Source organism: Lissotriton helveticus, chromosome 12, assembly GCF_964261635.1.
Source record: "Lissotriton helveticus chromosome 12, aLisHel1.1, whole genome shotgun sequence".
In the NCBI taxonomy this organism is placed as follows: domain Eukaryota; kingdom Metazoa; phylum Chordata; class Amphibia; order Caudata; family Salamandridae; genus Lissotriton; species Lissotriton helveticus.
Window position 1 is genome coordinate 41,406,854 of NC_136073.1, and position 18,754 is coordinate 41,425,607.

Genomic DNA, 18,754 nt, shown 5'->3' on the forward strand with positions numbered 1-18,754 from the left:
CACCTGGCTATAAGTAACAGATAAAACTTAAGGCCAATTTGCTCCCTGCTCGATATGCTATGTGAGGTCTTGTCTTCCCCCAATAGGACTAATAGGGGGGTTAATACTATGATTACACCCAGGATGTCTTTTCGAATAGTCAGGATGTATGCCCAGACGCCGTAATCCCAGGACAGGTAAAGAAGACGTGTTCCAGTCATGGCATGTATCATAGATTCACACATGATCTCCCCTCATTTTGATGAAGCTTTATATGTGTGTGGCACACTTGGAATGGAAAGATGACCTTCAAAACAAATGTCTAGAAGCTATCTAACTCTTTGCTCAGACTAAAACATCCAAATTACGTATGTGCATATGTTAAAGTATTAAATGTGATTCTTCAATAGTCTAAGTGAAATGTACAGAGATCCTTTGCTTAATGAGGGGAGTAATTCAAAGCGTGTACATCTATTAAAGATACGAAGGGCACGATTTACAGTTTAGTGTACAGGATACTCACAGATGCTACGGAGTACCCTGCCTACTAAACCCTCCGTCTGCCCGCCTCATTTGGTTACGGGCGAATGTCAACTTTTACATCAGCTGAGCCCCTGCTAGCTCTGTCAACAGAGAACTTCCTCCAATGGCCTGACAGAATACGGGCCTTCAGAGGAAGAACATTACCCTGCCTGTCCTATTTAGGGTGGACCGTTTAATGTCTTTATTTTGTTTGTCCATCACTGCCTGGAAAACACCTGACGGTAAAGGGACAGAAGCTTGAACATAGACTGCGAAGGGAATTTTCTTTATTGCTCTTTAAATCATTGTAGGACCTTTTCCAAGTAGGAGTATCTGCCCATCTTTGATCTAGAAGTTCTAAAACTATTGAGTATGTTAACAGTGTCACAGCAAACTGCTTCTTAGCTACATGAAAAAAGTTTGATAAAATGCCCAGTGACTGTGATGCCTGCTCTTCTCCTCCTAGGTGCCGCTGCATTCTCCGGGGCAGTCACACACACCATCTCCACAGCAGTTCTGGTGTTTGAGCTCACTGGACAGATGTCCCACATTCTGCCTGTCTTGATTGCTGTGCTGATTGCCAATGCTATAAGCCAGCGGTCACAGCCTTCCTTCTTCGATGGCATCATCATCGTCAAAAAGCTGCCATACCTCCCTAAACTTACATTTGGGAAAACAGGGTGAGTCTACCTTGCAATGTCAACATTGTACATCACAGCTGAACATCACCTGGCTCTGCCAAGATTCACAGTACCTACTTTTAGTTTTAGCTCTACCTGTTAAGGCTTACCTTGTGAAAAAAAACTACTCAGAGAAAGTTTGTGCTTTGAATTTTAAGGTTTCAGGTTTGTTATCAAAAATGGTATCCTTCCTATCTTATGAGAGCTGGTTCTTATCTTTGATTTTTCCAGAGCTCACGACATCTATGCAGAAGATTTCATGATCACTGACCTGAAATACCTGGTGAAGGGCTTCAAGTACAAAGACATCCGCGACCTCCTGAAAGCGTCAGACCTGAAGCAGTTTCCATTGGTGGATTCCCAAGGTGAGCAGAAGAATGAGAGGCCGCACATCCTCCATCCCCTACCACGTAAAGTTAGTAATGCTAACCCATGTGAAAGCACCAGTACTACTCAGAACACAGCTGAACACAGGCTTCAGCATGACCGAGGAAAAACATTGACACTCACCGCGTGGGATGTATACTCCTCATGATGCCTCCAATGTAAATGTAAATGTCATGGTATTTATAGAGTGCACTGTCACCAGACGGTCACCTTGCGGTGTCGCCTATTCGGCTTCCTGGCGCTGATACTCATACCGCTGTGGAACCCCTACTGGCTTTCCCTGTGAAGTGTCCACTCCTGGGCACCCCCAGGGTGAAGCCAGGCATCCTAAGCGCTGTTGGGGCCGGTGTGGAGGCTAAGCAAGCTATTGCCCAGAGTTGCAGCGTGGGGTCCATGATTAGAATAGGCACCAAGGCGAGAATTAACAGAACCGAGGAAATTGAGCCCGAGACCCCGCCGAGGCGGGAAGCGAACCCTGGTCCCCTGGCCAGAACTCTGCATCAGGGTCTGCCGCTCTAACCATTGAGCCACACTCCTCCACTAACCCATATTTTATCTTAAGCGACCCATTAACCATAGGTGTAAACACTTCTGCACTGGTGCTGCCAGTCCAATTGTCTTTGGAAAAGTGACTGTGTCAACCTACAGCAGGTCATGCATGAAAACCTTTGATATGTGGAGAAACACTGATGTTTAAAAATTAGAGTAGTTACAGGGGATCAGAGAGACTTCAATAAGGGACAAAAATAGGTAGGATCAGCTGTTCAAATATACTAAGTTATGTTATGTTATGTTAAATTAAGTTTATATAGCGCACGGCTACTCTAAAAGAGTGTCCCGGCGCTTTCCACAAGCAGCTCGAAGTAGAATAACACAACACGAAATAAACAGATACAAAGAAGAAAAGAAAAAGAACCCACCAGAGGAACGCCTAAAGATTAAAAAGCCAGGTCTTCAGGCTCTTCCTGAACTGAAGCAGATTGGAGGTGCTACGGAGCGCCAGCGGAAGCGAATTCCACAACTGGGGGGCCTTGTAGCTGAAGGAGCGCCCCCCAGTGCGGGCCTTCCTCACACGCGGAACCACAGCCTTAAAAAGGGATTCGGACCGCAGTGAGCGGGCTGGGCGATAGAAGGCCAATCTTCGCCACAGGTATCCGGCACCTAACCCAAACAATGCTTTGTGCATCAGCGTCAGGGATTTAAACATAATCCGCTTCCGGATAGGCAGCCAGTGAAGCATGTGCAGCAACCCAGAAGCTCGTGCTCGCCTGTGCAGGCCAAAAATGGCGCGGGCAGCAGAGTTTTGTGCCACCTGCAGGCGCTGGACCAAGTACTCCGGAAGGCCAAGGAAAAGGGCATTGGCATAATCCAACCTGAATCCGATGAGCGCCTGCACAGTAATCCGCCTATGCTCCACAGACAGCAGTGGTAAAAACTTGCGGAGCATCTTCAGAACACCGAAACAGGTGCCAGCCAGCCCCAGGACATGTGCTCTTAGTGAGAGCCTGTTATCCAGCTTGACACCAAGGTTTTTAACAACCTGTGATGACTGTGCAGGGGGACAAGTCTTTTGTTAAAGGATGTTCTAAGTCAGCTGTATGTTCAGACTAAAGTTACAGACTACCATCATGTTAGATGATAAGCTGGAGAGCCATAGAAATACCCCGGGTCTGATTCGCTAAGGTAGTTTGAGCTCTGAACATAGGTGTAAGTACAAAAATGGATGGATATACACTTGCTATGTATTCACTAAAGGATACCCTGCAGATGTAAAACAATTTACTCTCACCCAATTGTATGATATCACTGAGTACAATTACCCTGTAGTAAGTTCCTCACATGTCAGTTTGAGGTATTCACAGACTTTCCTCGGAACCTTTCCTACCCTGGAAACGGTGACAGATTTTCCCTTGGAAAGGACTGGAGTAAATCACTTTCAGGCTGGGAAGGCAAAAGGGAAGCCTCTGAATTTCCTAGTGGTGTAAGGCAAGAAGTTTGTACAAAGGGAAAATGTTTTCCCCATGTAGAAAACAATTCGCAATTTCCCAATGTAGAATTGTCCCCTGCGCACAATTCCACACTGGACAAATAGCAATGTCTAAAGAAGTCTGGAAAGCCCCAACATAACAGTTACCCACTAGGGATCACCTGAACACCTCTAAAGCCTAAAGATGGTTGCTGCTTGGAGCTGACTCACAGGTCACTTTCTTCCAACTCAACAATACTTGTCTTGTATAGATTAGTTAGGTTAGTGTGTCTGAAAATGTGATGCTAAAATTAAAACCAGAGACACAAAAATAACAGAAAGTTGAATTACAAGTAAAAAGTATAACAAAATAATTATTATTTCATATTTAAAGAGAGGACTATTTGATCAGTTCTCTGGTTTACAACATTGCTCAATCTTCTGGGTATTTATTCCCGCTCGGTGCACTTCACCCTACTTCTCTGTAGTAACAATGAAGAATTTGAAAGAATCCAGGGTGAGATGGCCACAAGATTTGGATTCAGGGGGTATCTTGTTTCCGTATTAGAGAAAGCGAAAGAAAGAGTCAAGCAACATTCACATCAGGAATTATCAGGCAAAGTCAAACCGCAATATACACCTCGGGCTAGTCTCACAACCACCATTTCAGCAGATACTACCCAGCTATGCAACATATTTAGCAGAAATTGGCATATATTTAGATAATCGCATCGGACACACTCTCGGTGTTCATCCACAAGTGACATACAGGGGGAGGACTTCTCTCTGAGATCACCCAGTGCCCATCATTTCTCATCCAAAAGTAACACTCAACAAAACATCTCAAGAGACAGGCTTTTACCCAAGCATGAAAAAGCATCAGCAATGTAACAAGGCACAGAGTACTAGGAAAGACTAAGCTGGTTCAGATCAATACATTTCTTAATTGCAATTCTGATTTCACTGGATATTATTTGACCTGTCTTTGTGGTAAACACAGGGGCGTATCTTCATGTAGGGTATTTGGGGTGTTACACTCTCCCTAATAAATGTATATTCGAGGCATGTGAGCTTAGATCACATGCTTTGCATACCCTGCCATCTAGTGGTGGGTCTGGATGTTTGCACTTTGTTTTTCTTTGAAGAAGTCTTTTCCAGTCACGAGGTAGGTGACTCCTCCTTTCGGTGATAGTGCGCATGAGCATTGACTTCATTGTTAGATTCTTTTTTACGCCATCGGGTTCGGATGTGAATTGCGACGCTCCGGTTCGACACCGGTTCAACACCGGTTCTCAGGGTCCCTTCGACACACAATCCACTACCCTTGAAGGTATTGTTTCACAATCACGTTTTCCATTCTCCACGTATCATTTTGAGGTCTTCAATCGGACAACTCGGGAGGGGCCGTTGGGCATACCCGCTTCCGGCTCGCTAGCGGTCAATAGAACAGACTCCATTCAAACTTTGTCCTGGGTGTTGCGCTAAGTTTCCACACACTGACTTGCACAAAGTGTGCAATTTGTGTATATCCCCGGAACACGGCGAAAAGGACTGCGATGCGTGCCGATCATTTTGATCTAAGAAGACGCAACGTGATTGTCGGGCTTGACGTCACGAAATGCAACACCAAAGCAGCTCCGCACCGGACATCTTCAGTGAAGATTCCGATCGAGAAGAGTTCCACGCTCAAGAAGCAGGAAGCAGAACACATCTCCGTGTCCAAGGCAGACTCCGACATGGAAGAACAGAAGCAAGTAACACCAGGTCAGCATACCGTGAGTACAGATACCCCCCTGCCTTAACACTTGCCAAAGACCCTGGTTCACCACCCTGTTGGAGCTCTCAATAGTTTCTCACCAAAAACGACATCTTACACCTAATCTTCTCACGCAGAGCCGTGGAGAAATAACACATCCAGATCCCAGTTATATCAACCTTGCAATCTGGCACCTGAAGTCTTAGAGTTTTGCTACCTCAATCTTCCGCCAATCTGCATGAGCATTATCAAAGAGGCTAGACGTCCTACCACAGGTGCTTGCTATGCAGCAAAGTGGAAGCAATTTGTGATTTATTGTAATAATCAAATCAACCCGCTTCATGTTTCATTATATGCTATTTATAGAATCTACGGCGTTCAAATTTAGTGTACACATCCATACGCTTACATCTAGCTGCAATAGCTGCATACCTTCAAAATAGACAACATCTGTCTCTCTTCAGAGTGCCTGTCATTAAGGCATTTATGTAATGACTTTAACGAATCATTCCCCCAGACTTCCACCTGTTCCAGTGTGGAATCTAACTATTGTCTTCACCAGACTGATTGCACAGATATGAGCTGCAATTTCTCACGTGGAAGATAGCTTTTCTCATAGCTATCATATCACTGAGAAGAGTAGGTGAGCTTCAGGCATTAACCATAGAGGAACCATTTTTACAAGTACACCAAAACAAAAAGGTTCTTTGGACTAACCCTACATTTCTACCCAAGGTGATTTCTGCCTTTCATATAAACCAATCTGTTGAGTTGCCTGTGTTCTTCCCTCAACCAGATTCTGTGACAGAACGTGCTCTACACACCTTAGACACTAAAAGAGCATTACTCTATTACATAGAAAGGACAAAACCTTTCAGTAAGAAGAAACAACTCTTTGTGGCATTTGCTCCACCTCATGAGGGCAATCCCATATTAAAATCAGGTATTGCACGGTGGATAGTCAAATGCATTCAGACATGTTATGCAAAAGCCAAACGAACATTAACTATTCCCCCTAAAGCACACTCCACCCACAAACTAGGGGCTTCTATGGCTTTCTTAGGAAATATCTCCATAGATGACATCTGCAAAGCTGCAATATGGTCTACACCTCACACATTCACAAAACACTATTGTGTAGATGTGTTAGCAAGATAGCAAGCTAGTGTGGGCCAAGCAGTTTTACATACACTATTTCAATCCACTGCAACAGCTACAGGTTAGCCACCGCTTTGGGAGATTACTGCTATATAGTCTATGCAAAGCATGTGATCTACAGCTCAGGTGGTGGCATAGCAGTCATCTATAAAAAGCTATACACTTGCTCCTTTATAAAGGAAGACATCTGGGGCTGTGAAAGCGCTTGTTTTAAGATCACCACGGGTCCCCACTTTGTCCTGTCTGGGCTCTACATCTATCGACCCCCTGGATCCCCCTCCAAATTTATCGAGGCGCTTCTAGAGGTGGCAAACGCCTTGGTTGTGACTTTGGCTAATTTTACAATACTGGGAGATCTCAATCTCCACTTCGATTCCACTCTAGACCCTACCATCAAAAATCTCCTGGCGGACTTTACAGCCTTACAATTAAATCCTCTAATTCATACCACCACACATTCGGCTGGACATTTACTAGATCCCGTCTTCACCAACATTCCGGAGGCCAGGACTGACCCACCCAAACCCATGGGCTGGACAGATCACTTTCTCATCAAAGTCCCTCTGATGAGGAGAGAATTGCCCAACATAGGAGTGTCAACTCGACGCCTTAAAAGACCATGGCACAAACTTTTAACTAGTGATCTCCACTCCACCCTAGGTGAATTCCACAATAAAGCAAATAAGGATATTAATATGTTATATGCGGATTTCCATGACTGGATTACAAGAGGAATTGACACCCTTATACCAGCCAAATGGAGTAAAGGACGCTGTTCCCCCTCCAACCCATGGTATACCGAATCTCTGAAATCCATGCGGAAAGAATGCAAAAAAGCTGAGCGTAGCTGGAGAAGGGAGTACAAAGACAGAGATAAAGTTTTCTACCTGTCCAAATTAAAACTCTACCACAAAGCCATTCGCACCGCGCGCGCGTCCTTCTACGCGAAAGAAATTAATTCCAGCACAAATCCTACCACAACCATCTTTAAATTGGTGCAAGAACTACAGAGCAGTAGTAACTCAGCTCCCTGCATTACCTCCACACAGCAGTGTGAAGATCTCGCTGTTTTCTTTATAGAAAAAGTGGAAAAAAATGATAGTGCCTTCCCGCAGCACCTTCCCGACCTACCTAACCCCTCTAACCTAATCATCAATGGCACTATGTTGACACTCATACCTGAAATTTCTCACGATGACCTAGCCAAACTTTGCAGGAAGGTTAAATCTGGCTCTCCAGCAGACCCCATGAGGCCGGCCCAATTCCTTGAATCTTTAGAATTCTTCATCCCTTCCCTGACCGCGATACTCAATCTTTCCTTTTCCTCGGCTGAGGTCCCAATTGGTTGGAAACAAGCATGGGTCTCCCCCATTATCAAAAAGCCCACCCTAGACCCCACGAAGCTAGAAAACTTTAGACCCATCTCGCTGCTCCCATGTGTGTCTAAACTGGCAGAAGCCCCTGTAAATAATGTGCTGTCCCACCATATGGTTCAAAACAACATCCTGGACCCATTTCAGGCCAGGACATAGCACTGAGTCTGCCCTCCTGTCCACCACTGAACACCTCCGGAACATACTCAACGCAATTTGCGCTCCTTAGGTCAGCACCTTGTGACAATTCCTCGGACTAAGCTCTGCCGTACCGGTGGCCGTTCCTTCAGAGTTCTGGGAGCTAAACTCTGGAACTCCTTGCCACTAAACATTTGTTCCTTGGAAAATCTGTCCGCTTTCCAGAAGGCTATCAAAACCCATCTGTTCCCTTCTTCTTAGGTTCCCTTCCTCCCTCCCCTTGTATCCTTAGTAGTTTTCTGTGGTTCTTAGCGCCGGGACGCCTCGTTGCTGGGGCAGCTGTTTGCGCTTGATCAAAAAAATAACATAACATAACATAACATGCCTCGAATGAAAAATGCTCCTTACCCAGTATGCATCTGTTCTTGGCATGTAGAGCTGTAGATTCACATGCGCCCATCCACCTCCCTGGGTCCCTATACCTGTTGCGGTGATATCTTATTTAGATACATACACATGGACATCTCTCATGCGCACTAAGGAGTAGTCACCTACCTCGTGACTAGGAAAGACTTCTTCGAAGAAAAACAAAGTGCAAACATCCAGACCCACCACTAAATGGCAGGCTATGCAAAGCATGTGAATCTACAGCTCTACATGCCAAGAATAGATGCATACTGGGTAAGTAGCATTTTCCTTTCAGATGAATAGTTGAGTACAGGTACTTTCAGTCGGATATGGTGAGGTGTATGTGAAATTTTTGCATTCACACACTAACAAAAACACACAGGCACTTCCTCGTCTCTGTTTTGAAAACCCTAACAAATGTTGATTATTCAGCACAATATTGTGTTTCTCTCAGTTAGTACTCCTAGCAATCTGCCTTTCTCTCCCTTTCCACTGCTTCTTAAGCCCCTCTCATGTCCTATATTTTATTACATCGATTGCCAGCGTGATTGTTGGTAAATCTGAAGCTCACACCCCCAAATCTTACTGACCAAGCTACACCCCTGGGTAAACAATACATTGGAAGTACAATACAAACAACCAAGATGTGAAGTTTAGAATATATGCAGGCCATAATCGAAGGCGATCTATCATACCCAGTGGCGAGATACTTCCAAGCATTTCATTCCAGTAACTGCAACTTTCTTGGGTCTTTCTGCCATAATTGTATAAATCCCAACAAGAGAGGGGGTGATATGGCCATGACGTTATGAAGACATGTGTCCAGAATTATTATGACATTGCAGACAAAGCTTCCACAAGGGCTCAAAAGCAATGAGGAATTAGCCATACATTTGGGCCAGCAGATGTACATTATTAAAGGCTTAAGGCAGTGAAGGTGAAGTTGAGTCAATAAGATGTTAGGCTTTGCAATGGTTTGTCCTTTAGGGCTTTACTCTTTAGTATCCATTATTTGACTTTTGAATAGCGTCAAAGACACATGTGCATCTAACAAATGGCTTGTGTAAAAACTTAGGGTCTTTTGGATTTTGCATTATGAACTTTAAATCGATTTCATTTGAATTCATTAAATTGATTTTGATTTATTTAACTAGTGACCCGGTATTTGATATCGCAGTGTAGTGATTATGCTTTGATGGTGAATATGAAGTTTATATTGACCTTATTGAATTATAGGTTTTATTGTGATACCAATTAACCAGTAATACAGGTTTGTATCTTGCTTAAGTATCAACACCATAATGGCACATTTCTGTTGCAAACTGGGGAAACATATCTAATGTGACCAATAATGAATTGCATTTACGAAACTCTTTGACTAGTCCAGGAAGGTCTCCCCTGCTGAGCCCCATTTTTGTTTCTGTGGTTTTCATTTTTTTATTTAAGGGCTTGGGAAGCAACACACTAGCACAGTGATCAAGGCTTGTTAGCCGAAATGCGTCTGTTTGCTGCCACGAGGTGAACAATAAAGCATTTTAAACTCCCCTGAATGCCCATCAGATTTTTGTTGACTGTGTACAATCTGAGCATCCACTCTCATGAATGGAGGCACCCGCTTCGCCAGAGTTTGCAGCAACAAGTGATGCCAATCGCTGAATAATGTACTTTAGATGGGATTTTTCAATAAATCTATATAATAAAATTATAATTTAATATATTTAAATTAGTTACATTTTTAATTCTAAATTGCATTAGTAGTGTTGTAAGATTTTGACTGGGCCGATGTTGTGTGCGTCCACTTAAGAGTGCTCATATTATGAGGGTGGCAAAGCATATATTCAATGATCACTACTGAGCGTGTTATGGTGGTAAGCCAATGATCATGGCTATAGCCCTGGTTATTATGAAATGCTATGAAAAATGCAGTATACCTGATGTATTTATTGTGAGAAGCATACGTTAAAGTCAATAGGCATTTAAGGGCGGATTGTTATCACTCTGTATAAAAGCCAGCATATAGGTATTTTATTACAAGGAATCTCACTTATTATCATAGTGGGCAAGGATTTTAGTGTTGATTACTGCGTCTGACAAACAGTGGTTATACAAGTTATGCACTGTAAGAACTCCTGCTAAGCCCCATTAGGACAGACAGTCTTTTGCGTTGCCAATTGTAATTTTGTACACATTTGTAATTTTATGACTGTATGCTGATGGTCGTCTTGTGGGAAAGCTCACACTCAGTAGAATAGTCCTGAGTTGGATATGGTGGCAAGTCAATGATAACACCTAAAGGTCTGATTGGTGCAGAGAGAAAGGTTATGCCAAATGCCATTGGTTTGGCTGTTCATCATGAAAAGTTATGACAAAATTGGTAGGCCTGGCTTATTTATTGTAAACAGTATTTGTTAAATCCAATGGCCTCTATGAATGGTTTCTAATCACACTATGTTACAGGCTGTATTTGGTTACATATAATTTTATGTTAATGGATATGTTTAAAGCGCAACGGTTATCCGAGGGTGTCCTGGCGCTAGTCTCTACTCCTTTAAGCAAAGGAAGAGGAGGAGTTTTAGCCCCTTCCTGAATGCCAACGGATCAGTGGCATTTCTCAGATGAAACGGAAGGTCATTCCAGGCTTTTGCCGCAAATAAAGCAAAGCTCCTACCACCCCACAATACTGTTTTTGTTGATGGCACTGTGACCACCTTGACTCCCATCAAGTGAAGCGTTCTTTTCAGTGTATTCCATTGAAACTGGCGTTTTAGATGTTCGGGTCCTATGCCTTGAAGAGCCTTAAAAACTGTGCAGAGAGATTTGAAATGCACTCGATTCCTCACCAGGAGCCAATGCAATATTGTATTTCTTTAGAGATTGAGGAGAACTTGGACGTACCACTGAGTAGTCTGGCTGCTAAATTTTGTAGCAGCTGGAGTTTATTCATGAATCTTTCTTGGATGTTTAAGTAAAGACTGTTACAATAATCCAGCCTTGGCATAACCAGTGCTGTGACCACTGTTTGCCGTCTAACAGTTGGTAGAAACGGGGATATTTTCTTCACTGTTCTAAGAACAGACGATGTTGTCAATGCCACTGCATTTACTTGATCACCAAAGGAAAGTCTCTCATCCACTATTACTCCTAGGTTTTTAACTTTTTTTGAAGGCGTAGGGAGAGCGCCCATAGAGTCCGGCCACCAATTTGTGGTCCAAAAGATGGTATCATTCTCAAACCGTATGACTTCCATTTTGCCTGAATTAAGTTTTAGGCAATTTTCGGACATCCATCTCCCGACTGTTCCATACTGTCTTGGAACTGTTTGTCAAATCCCACCTCTTGACCTGGTAGCAGAGACACCACTATTTGGGTGTCATCTGCGTATGAGGTGAGACCGAACCCAAAAGCACTAATAAGAGGGGCCAATGATGAGACATATACATTAAAAAGTGTAGGGCTCAGTGCGGACCCTTGCGGGACGCCACAGTGCAATGCAAAAGGTTTAGACTGGTATACAATATGTATTCTCTCCGTTAAGAAGGATTTTACAAGATCCCAGGATTTAGCCTGGATCCCACATGCCTTTAGACGATCCATCAGAATGTAATTATGGACCGTATCAAAGGCGGCAGACAAATCCAGTAGGATCAGAGCTGCCTTGCCACCCCGATCCACAGCTTCCCTAATCTCCTCTGTGGCCTTGGTGAGAGCTGACTCAGTGTTATGTCCCTCTCTAAAACCATATTGGGTGGAATCCAAGGCTTGTGTTTTGACTAAAAAGGCGCAAAGTTGTTGATTCATGGTTTTTTCAATCAATTTTGCTGAAAGCGGAAGACGTAAAATTGGGCGAAAGGTTTTTGTATCCTTGGGGTCCAGGCTAGGCTTCTTTAGAACGGGGAGAATTGAGGCAAACTTACATAGTTAGGGAACTGCCCTGTTTCGAACATGATATTATAAATGACAGTGATAGGGCCACCGGACCCTGGGCCAGTTTGAGCACACCGACTGGACATGAGGTCATAGGGCGAACCCGATTTTGCTGCCATAAGGAGCCTAAGAATGTCATTCGAGGGCAATGTCATGAACTTGTCAAAGGTTTGGGGAAACTTCCGGAGACTTAGGTTCCTCCCTAGCCGTATCCGTCACAACTACACTTAAGCCGCTAAAGGCCGAGAAAATGGTGTCCATTTTATTCAAAAAGAACTTAGCAATATCTTCACAAAGTTCCTGACTCACCTGAACTTTAGCAGGGCCAGGTGAGGTCAGGCTTGATACTGTTTTAAAAAGCTCTTTCACCGCGTTTTTCACTAAATCAATTTGGGTAGCGTAGAACTTTTGTTTAGCAGAAAAAAGGAGTTGTTTATAACTTTGGAGGCTGTATTTGTATAGCTTTTTCTCTGTTTCTTTGTAGCCTTTCCTCCAGCTCCGCTCAAAGGCACTTACATATGAGTTTTTGATTTCTCAATTCTTCCGTAAACCATGGAGTGGAGGGTTGTAATCTTTTGGGGAAGAACGTTTTTACTGGGGCTACTTTACAGCAGGCTTGCTACACCCATTTTGTATAAGCAGTGGTAGCCTCCTCCACTCCTGAAGGCATTTGAGCCGCCGAGGTAGTAAGGAGTTCCTGTAGAATGGTCCCCTCATCTTTACTCCAGGCCCTGATTTCTATCTGTCCTTTCGGACGTTTCAGAGTCAGTTCAAATTGCACGGCGGCATGGTCACTCCACATGAGAGGTAGTAAACCGGTGAACAAAAGACAAGGATGGTTAGGAAAGATACCATCCAGGATATGACCTGCCACATGAGTCGGACCAATAACATGCTGCCTAAGGTCAGCGCTGTTCATCATGCCAATCAGAGTCTCTGTTTCTGGGTCTGAAGGAGCCTCCAGATAGAAGTTAAAGTTTCCCATAATAGTATAGGTGTCCGTGCAAAGGCCCTCTTCCAATACAGTTCCAATAGAAGCTGCAAAGGGGTTCCTAGCCCCCGGTGGTCTATACAATAAGATACCTTTAAAGGTATGATGATGGGATAAGTTAAAGTTGAAAGATAACGCTTAAAAAGCTGGGTTGGGGGTCAGACTGAACTACTGCCTCTGTAGATCTATGGTAGAACAGTCCCAATCCACCTCCCCTTTCCTGATAGGCCTATTCAGAGTATGGCATAGAAACCTTGGTGGGGTGGCTTTTACTAAATCCAAGCCCGGGGCTTTGTCAGTCCATGCTTCTGTAATAAAAGGATTACCAAACTAGGCAGGTGTTTTCAGTGTTGGTCACCCACTCTGAAAAACCCTGGGAGTAGAATAGTTTCACTGTGATGATTTTTGTGAGGCCCTATTGAGAGGGTTTGTAGATTAATGTAGAAACAGTTTTTCTACATATTTGTAATTTTATAATTATATGCCTGATGGTTGTAGGCGTATGCTTATTTCAGGAGGCCTCTGTTGGCTATAGTATCAAGCCAATAATAAAGGCTATAGCCCTGGTTACAGACTTTATCGGTACACTGGGAAAAGTTATGTCCGATTCCTTAGGTGCGATCTGTTTATAATGGAAGGCTAAGACAAACCACATCGGCCTGACGTGCCTATTGTGAACAGCATGTGTTAAAGGCAATAACCTTTTTCAGGGTGGATTGTTATTACATTGTGATAAAGCCTCTTGGCAGTCATTTTTGTTACTAAGAATCTCACAGATTACCATTGTAGGTAAGGATTTTAGGCACCCACTGAAAAGCCATCGGGATAGAAATTCGCATCACAGTAATCCTTAATAGGCTCTAATATAAGGGATTTTATATTGTTTTGGTAACCGTAACTTTGTACATATTTCTAATGTTAGTACTGTATACCTGATCATTGTGTTGCAGGAAAGCGTATGCCTGTGGTGACAAGTGAATGATGAAGAAGGTAGACATTTAAGAGTAGACTGTTATTACTCTGTCTTACAGCCTACCAATAGGTATTTTGTTCAATTAAATTTTGCATATTACTTTTCTAGGGAAGGATTTTGGTATTGTTTACCCCCTCTGATAAACTCTGGGGGAGGGAGAGGTAGAATATTTTCACTCTAATAATTCTTGCTAGAATCTCTTGGGAAGACATGATGGCTTAGCTTTCTGCCAGGATCTTGGTGTATGTGTCAGCCTTCTTCTGCCATTGATCTCTCTGAGTGTCTTTTATACTGTGTATCCATCCATGACGGTGTACTGCCTGGGATAATGCTTTAATAGTCCACCCCAGTCATTGGCTCTGCAAATGACATCCCTTTCTGAGCACATGTGCACATCCACCTGAAATTAATGCACTTCAGTGTCAGGGCTGGTTGGCAAGTTCTTTAGTTTTCTGTTTTCTCCTTCTGTAGTTCTTTCATTTCTTTGCTTCTCTTCTTTTTATTCAAATTTTTCTTAAGAGCATCTTTAGGCAATATTAACGGTTTGCTTGCATGCAGCTCATATCTTCTTCAGTGTGCCACATCTCACATGGCCACTTCCTCTAAACCAGGCAACTATGTTGGAATGCTGTTGTCCAGAGTGTATAATTGTTTTACAGTTCAAAGATGGCCAACATGCCGGTTCTAAATATGGCGGTCATGCTGGAATTGTAAAAACAATGGTAGACTATGTGCAATACCTCTGGAAGATATACACCCACTATTATATTTTGTTTCGTTAGTGCAAGCCTATGCCCGCCATGTTTAGATAGCAGCATGTTTTCTTTATTCTACTTGAATTCTTTAAATTGATCTTGCAGATGTTGAGTGTGTGTGTTTTATTGCAAATGTGTCGGATGGTGAATGCAAGAATGTGCCAATGGATGGATGAATGATTGAATGGATGCATGAATGTAACGATGAGTGACAGAGTGCATGTATGATGACCTAGTGAGTACTTAAACCTATCAGTGACACAAAAGGTACTGTTGTTCATAAGCCACACTATTTGCATTGCCAATGTCTATTGTCCTAATGCTGGTCACAAATACCATTTGCTTCTAAATACATATTGATGCATGTGAGGCATGGTATGTATTTATACTATGAAAAATGATTGCTTTGTTGCCTCTTTTTCTTCTTTCTTTTCTTTATAATATGTTGGAATTTGTTGCTTCCCAGGTACAAAAATCTTGCTGGGCTCCATCAAGAGAAAACATTTGGCCAAGCTTCTGTCCGAGCAGCTGAGCACAGAGCGACGCCTCCAGTATCTGCTCGACCAGTCCACGGCTGGTACCAACGTGTCCAATGATCTAACCGTGAGTGTTCACCACAAAGCATGCATTGCTGCACCTTAGTGAATAGGAACCCCTGTGCTCAGATACAATGGTTGAGGCAGCTTTCATTTTCTCAAAATGCTGTTTTTTATTTTTATTTAAAAGCTACTTCTTCACACAGTTCAAAACAGCACTTGAGTAATTTGACAGGATGGAGCAACATCAGACATGGCTAGGTGACGCGCTTACCTGTCAGTTAAGTTCTACAGGTCCTGTTTAACTCACAGGCAGTTTGACAATCCTTCTAACAAGTAGTGCCACTGTCCTTGAAAACACAGGTACCAGCTATTACTGTGAGTTCACTTATATACCAAATATCTTATATTTAGACTTTGATTTGAGCAACCATTTTCATCATCATAAATCCATATTTGATTATAACTCAGATAATCTATAAAAGTGCATACAAAACCATAAAATCATTTAAAGTGATTAAACATACCAGTTAATTAATTAAGCACGGAATTCCTGCAGCGCACAGCATATTTAAAAAGGAACCAGAAGCCAAACAAACTTCTGCAGCAATTAATAATTGTAGAAGTTGTAATGCAGATGAGCACTTTTTAAATTCTGTGATTTTAAAAGTGGAATTAAAAGCTTTTAGTATACGAAACATAAAATGTACAATCTCATCACACAGGCAAATAATAATAGTGTAAGTTGAATACCGACCCAAAGGGAAACACAACAAGGAGGGGAAAATGCCAGATCTAAATGTAAACAAAGCTTGCTTCCAATCACCAGAGGAGAAGTCTTCAGTGCTAAGTACTGGCTAATGCTAGATTTTCTAGATCCAATAGGATCACATGTATTTTGTCTCATGTACTCTTAGTCCATGAAATATCATTCCTACAGATACTACAAGGGCATTCAAAAAGGTCAATTCGAACAATAGAATTACACTCCTGCCTTATGTTGTTCGGCCATGGAATATCAAACTAACAATTGCTTTTTAAACAATCATTGATAATCTTGTGATTAGAAGATACACTCTCGTCAACCACACAGAAAACCAGAGTAATAAAGGGGCAACCTTTAGAGAGCCCTCATTGTAAGGGAGACTTAGCTCCTCATGACAAATCAAAGAGGAGCTTCCAAGTGGAATGGAAAGTAGACATCGGTGAAACCGGGTTTCTTCAATCTGGAAGGACGCTGCGTTTAAGTAACCCTATAAGCCAGTGCCATAACTACGGATTGGGACACATTTGGCTTAATAAATATAAAAAAACAATAGTAGCAGTTTCCCTCCCAAAGATTGGATGAGATTAAATAAAGCCCCAACCGACTGAGATAACCTTTGTCTTCTAATTGAGTTGTTAATAAATCAAAGTTGAGAACTGTTGAAGGTAACCTCTAAATAAGGAAAACTGGAAACCCTCAGTTACTTGTTCACCTTCCCAGAGACGGGGCGCATATGAATATTGTTGCTTTTGCCACAAGCCCTAGTCTGTGACTTTGAAAAATTGATTTCCAAGCCTAGATCAGACATGAAAGATTTGATGGCAGTGTCACCCGCATACAATAGCACCAGGGTAGCTACAGAAATAACAGTGGGCACATCTAGACACTTCTCCACTAGTTCTGAATTAGGCCTATTAATATATATGGTAGAAAACAGCATAGGGGCAAATGGGCTGCTCTCACGTACCCCTCTCTCCCGTGTGGATCAGTGCATTCTACCAAGGCACCAAATCTAACTCTAGCAGTCATGTCGTTGTGTAGTGCAGATAAACATTAACCAGGGATTAATGTGTCCCCGTATGGGATAGTACTGGCCATAGATTCCACCCAGTCAAAGACACTTTAGAGGTCCATGAAAGCCAGGTACAGCGGGCAGCCCCTAGAAAGGTATATATAAGCTGCAAGTTAAGGCACTTCTCCACTGTACTAAGCCCCTCCCTGAACCCATACTGGCAAGCGGTCAAGTAATCAGAATGGCCTGTTCTTCTGTTCAAAGCTCGATCCTATTGAATATAACCCTGCCCAAGACGTTTCCAATCAAATGAATTAAAGAAATAAGCCTTTAACTACACGGATCTGTATGGTTACCTTGTTTTAATATAGGTCCAGCTGAGCAGTCAAGGCTTACTCTTGGAGCAGAATGACTAGTTCAAACAGCTTACATATCTTGTGCAAGAAACAAAATGCCCCAGCAGTGGTATCATTTTTCTCAAAAGAGGCAAGACTGTAATAAACTATATGTAAATATGCTCAGGTCTTTTAGTAGTTCTTTGGCATTATTGTGTACTCTGCGCAGTCACCTTTTCATAAACCTTCTTGTGCCCAGCAGTAAAAGGGGTTGTACTTGCAGAAGAAGCAGGTCGAAGACCCAAATGATTCATCCGTTCATGGACAGGGGTCCTGTGTGGCTATCTTACAGTCTATGCAGTTTCTTAGAATGCGCAGGGACTCTTTGATGGCCAAGGTCAAGCAGAGGTGAAAGGTGAATATTGGGTGTGCTGCAAGAGTCAGCTTGTATCTAGTCCCTGGGGAAAGTCACCTGTATTTAACACCAGATCCAAAGTTTCCCCAAGTAACACCAATGAATTTAGAGTGCATTTTTTTCAGGCTGCCATATTACATGAAAACAGGTTTCAGGAGAAACTACCCTTCTGGGTTTTGGCACTGCAGCTCAGTACAAAACACTCAACTCAGTGCGGTCTCCAGTAGGTAGTTATAGTTAGGATGTAGTTTCCATAGGAAGAGCATTTTTCATTTGCCAATAACTTTGGCGTCATGTGACAAATACTCGCATATTTTTCAAAACTAGTTTGACGCTCAATTCAACTGCTATCTTGAAACTTTTGGGGTGATCCATCAAGCGGGGGCCGAGAAAAGGTGGGGTCTCAAAAGCGTTTTGTCCATGTTAATTTCCATAGGAACATTAGACACGACTACAGCCCGAACTGCTGAACGGAATTACACCACATTTTGCAGGAAGGTAGCTGGTGAGCCAGGGAAGTGTCTTTTTGTGATTTGGTGTAAATCCGTTCAGTAGTTGCAGAGTAATTTAAAGAAATCTCCAGTTATATATATAGGGGCGCAGATGATCTGCAACCCCTCCCGATGTTGTGCTGAAAACACTTCAAACCAGGAACAATGTTTTTTTTCTTGTGCCAGGAA

The 18,754-nt window shown here is 42.8% G+C and overlaps 1 protein-coding gene across 2 annotated transcripts in view; it reads left to right on the forward strand.

The window, feature by feature from the left end:
- LOC144799931 (chloride channel protein ClC-Kb-like) overlaps positions 1-18,754 on the forward strand; it is a 238,100-nt gene that overhangs the window by 148,630 nt on the left and 70,716 nt on the right. For both annotated transcript variants that reach the window (XM_078671560.1, XM_078671561.1), the window contains exons 14-16: positions 968-1,181; positions 1,413-1,546; positions 15,477-15,613. In XM_078671560.1, the coding sequence (XP_078527686.1) occupies positions 968-1,181; positions 1,413-1,546; positions 15,477-15,613 (485 nt within the window). The remainder of the gene's footprint in view (positions 1-967; positions 1,182-1,412; positions 1,547-15,476; positions 15,614-18,754) is intronic.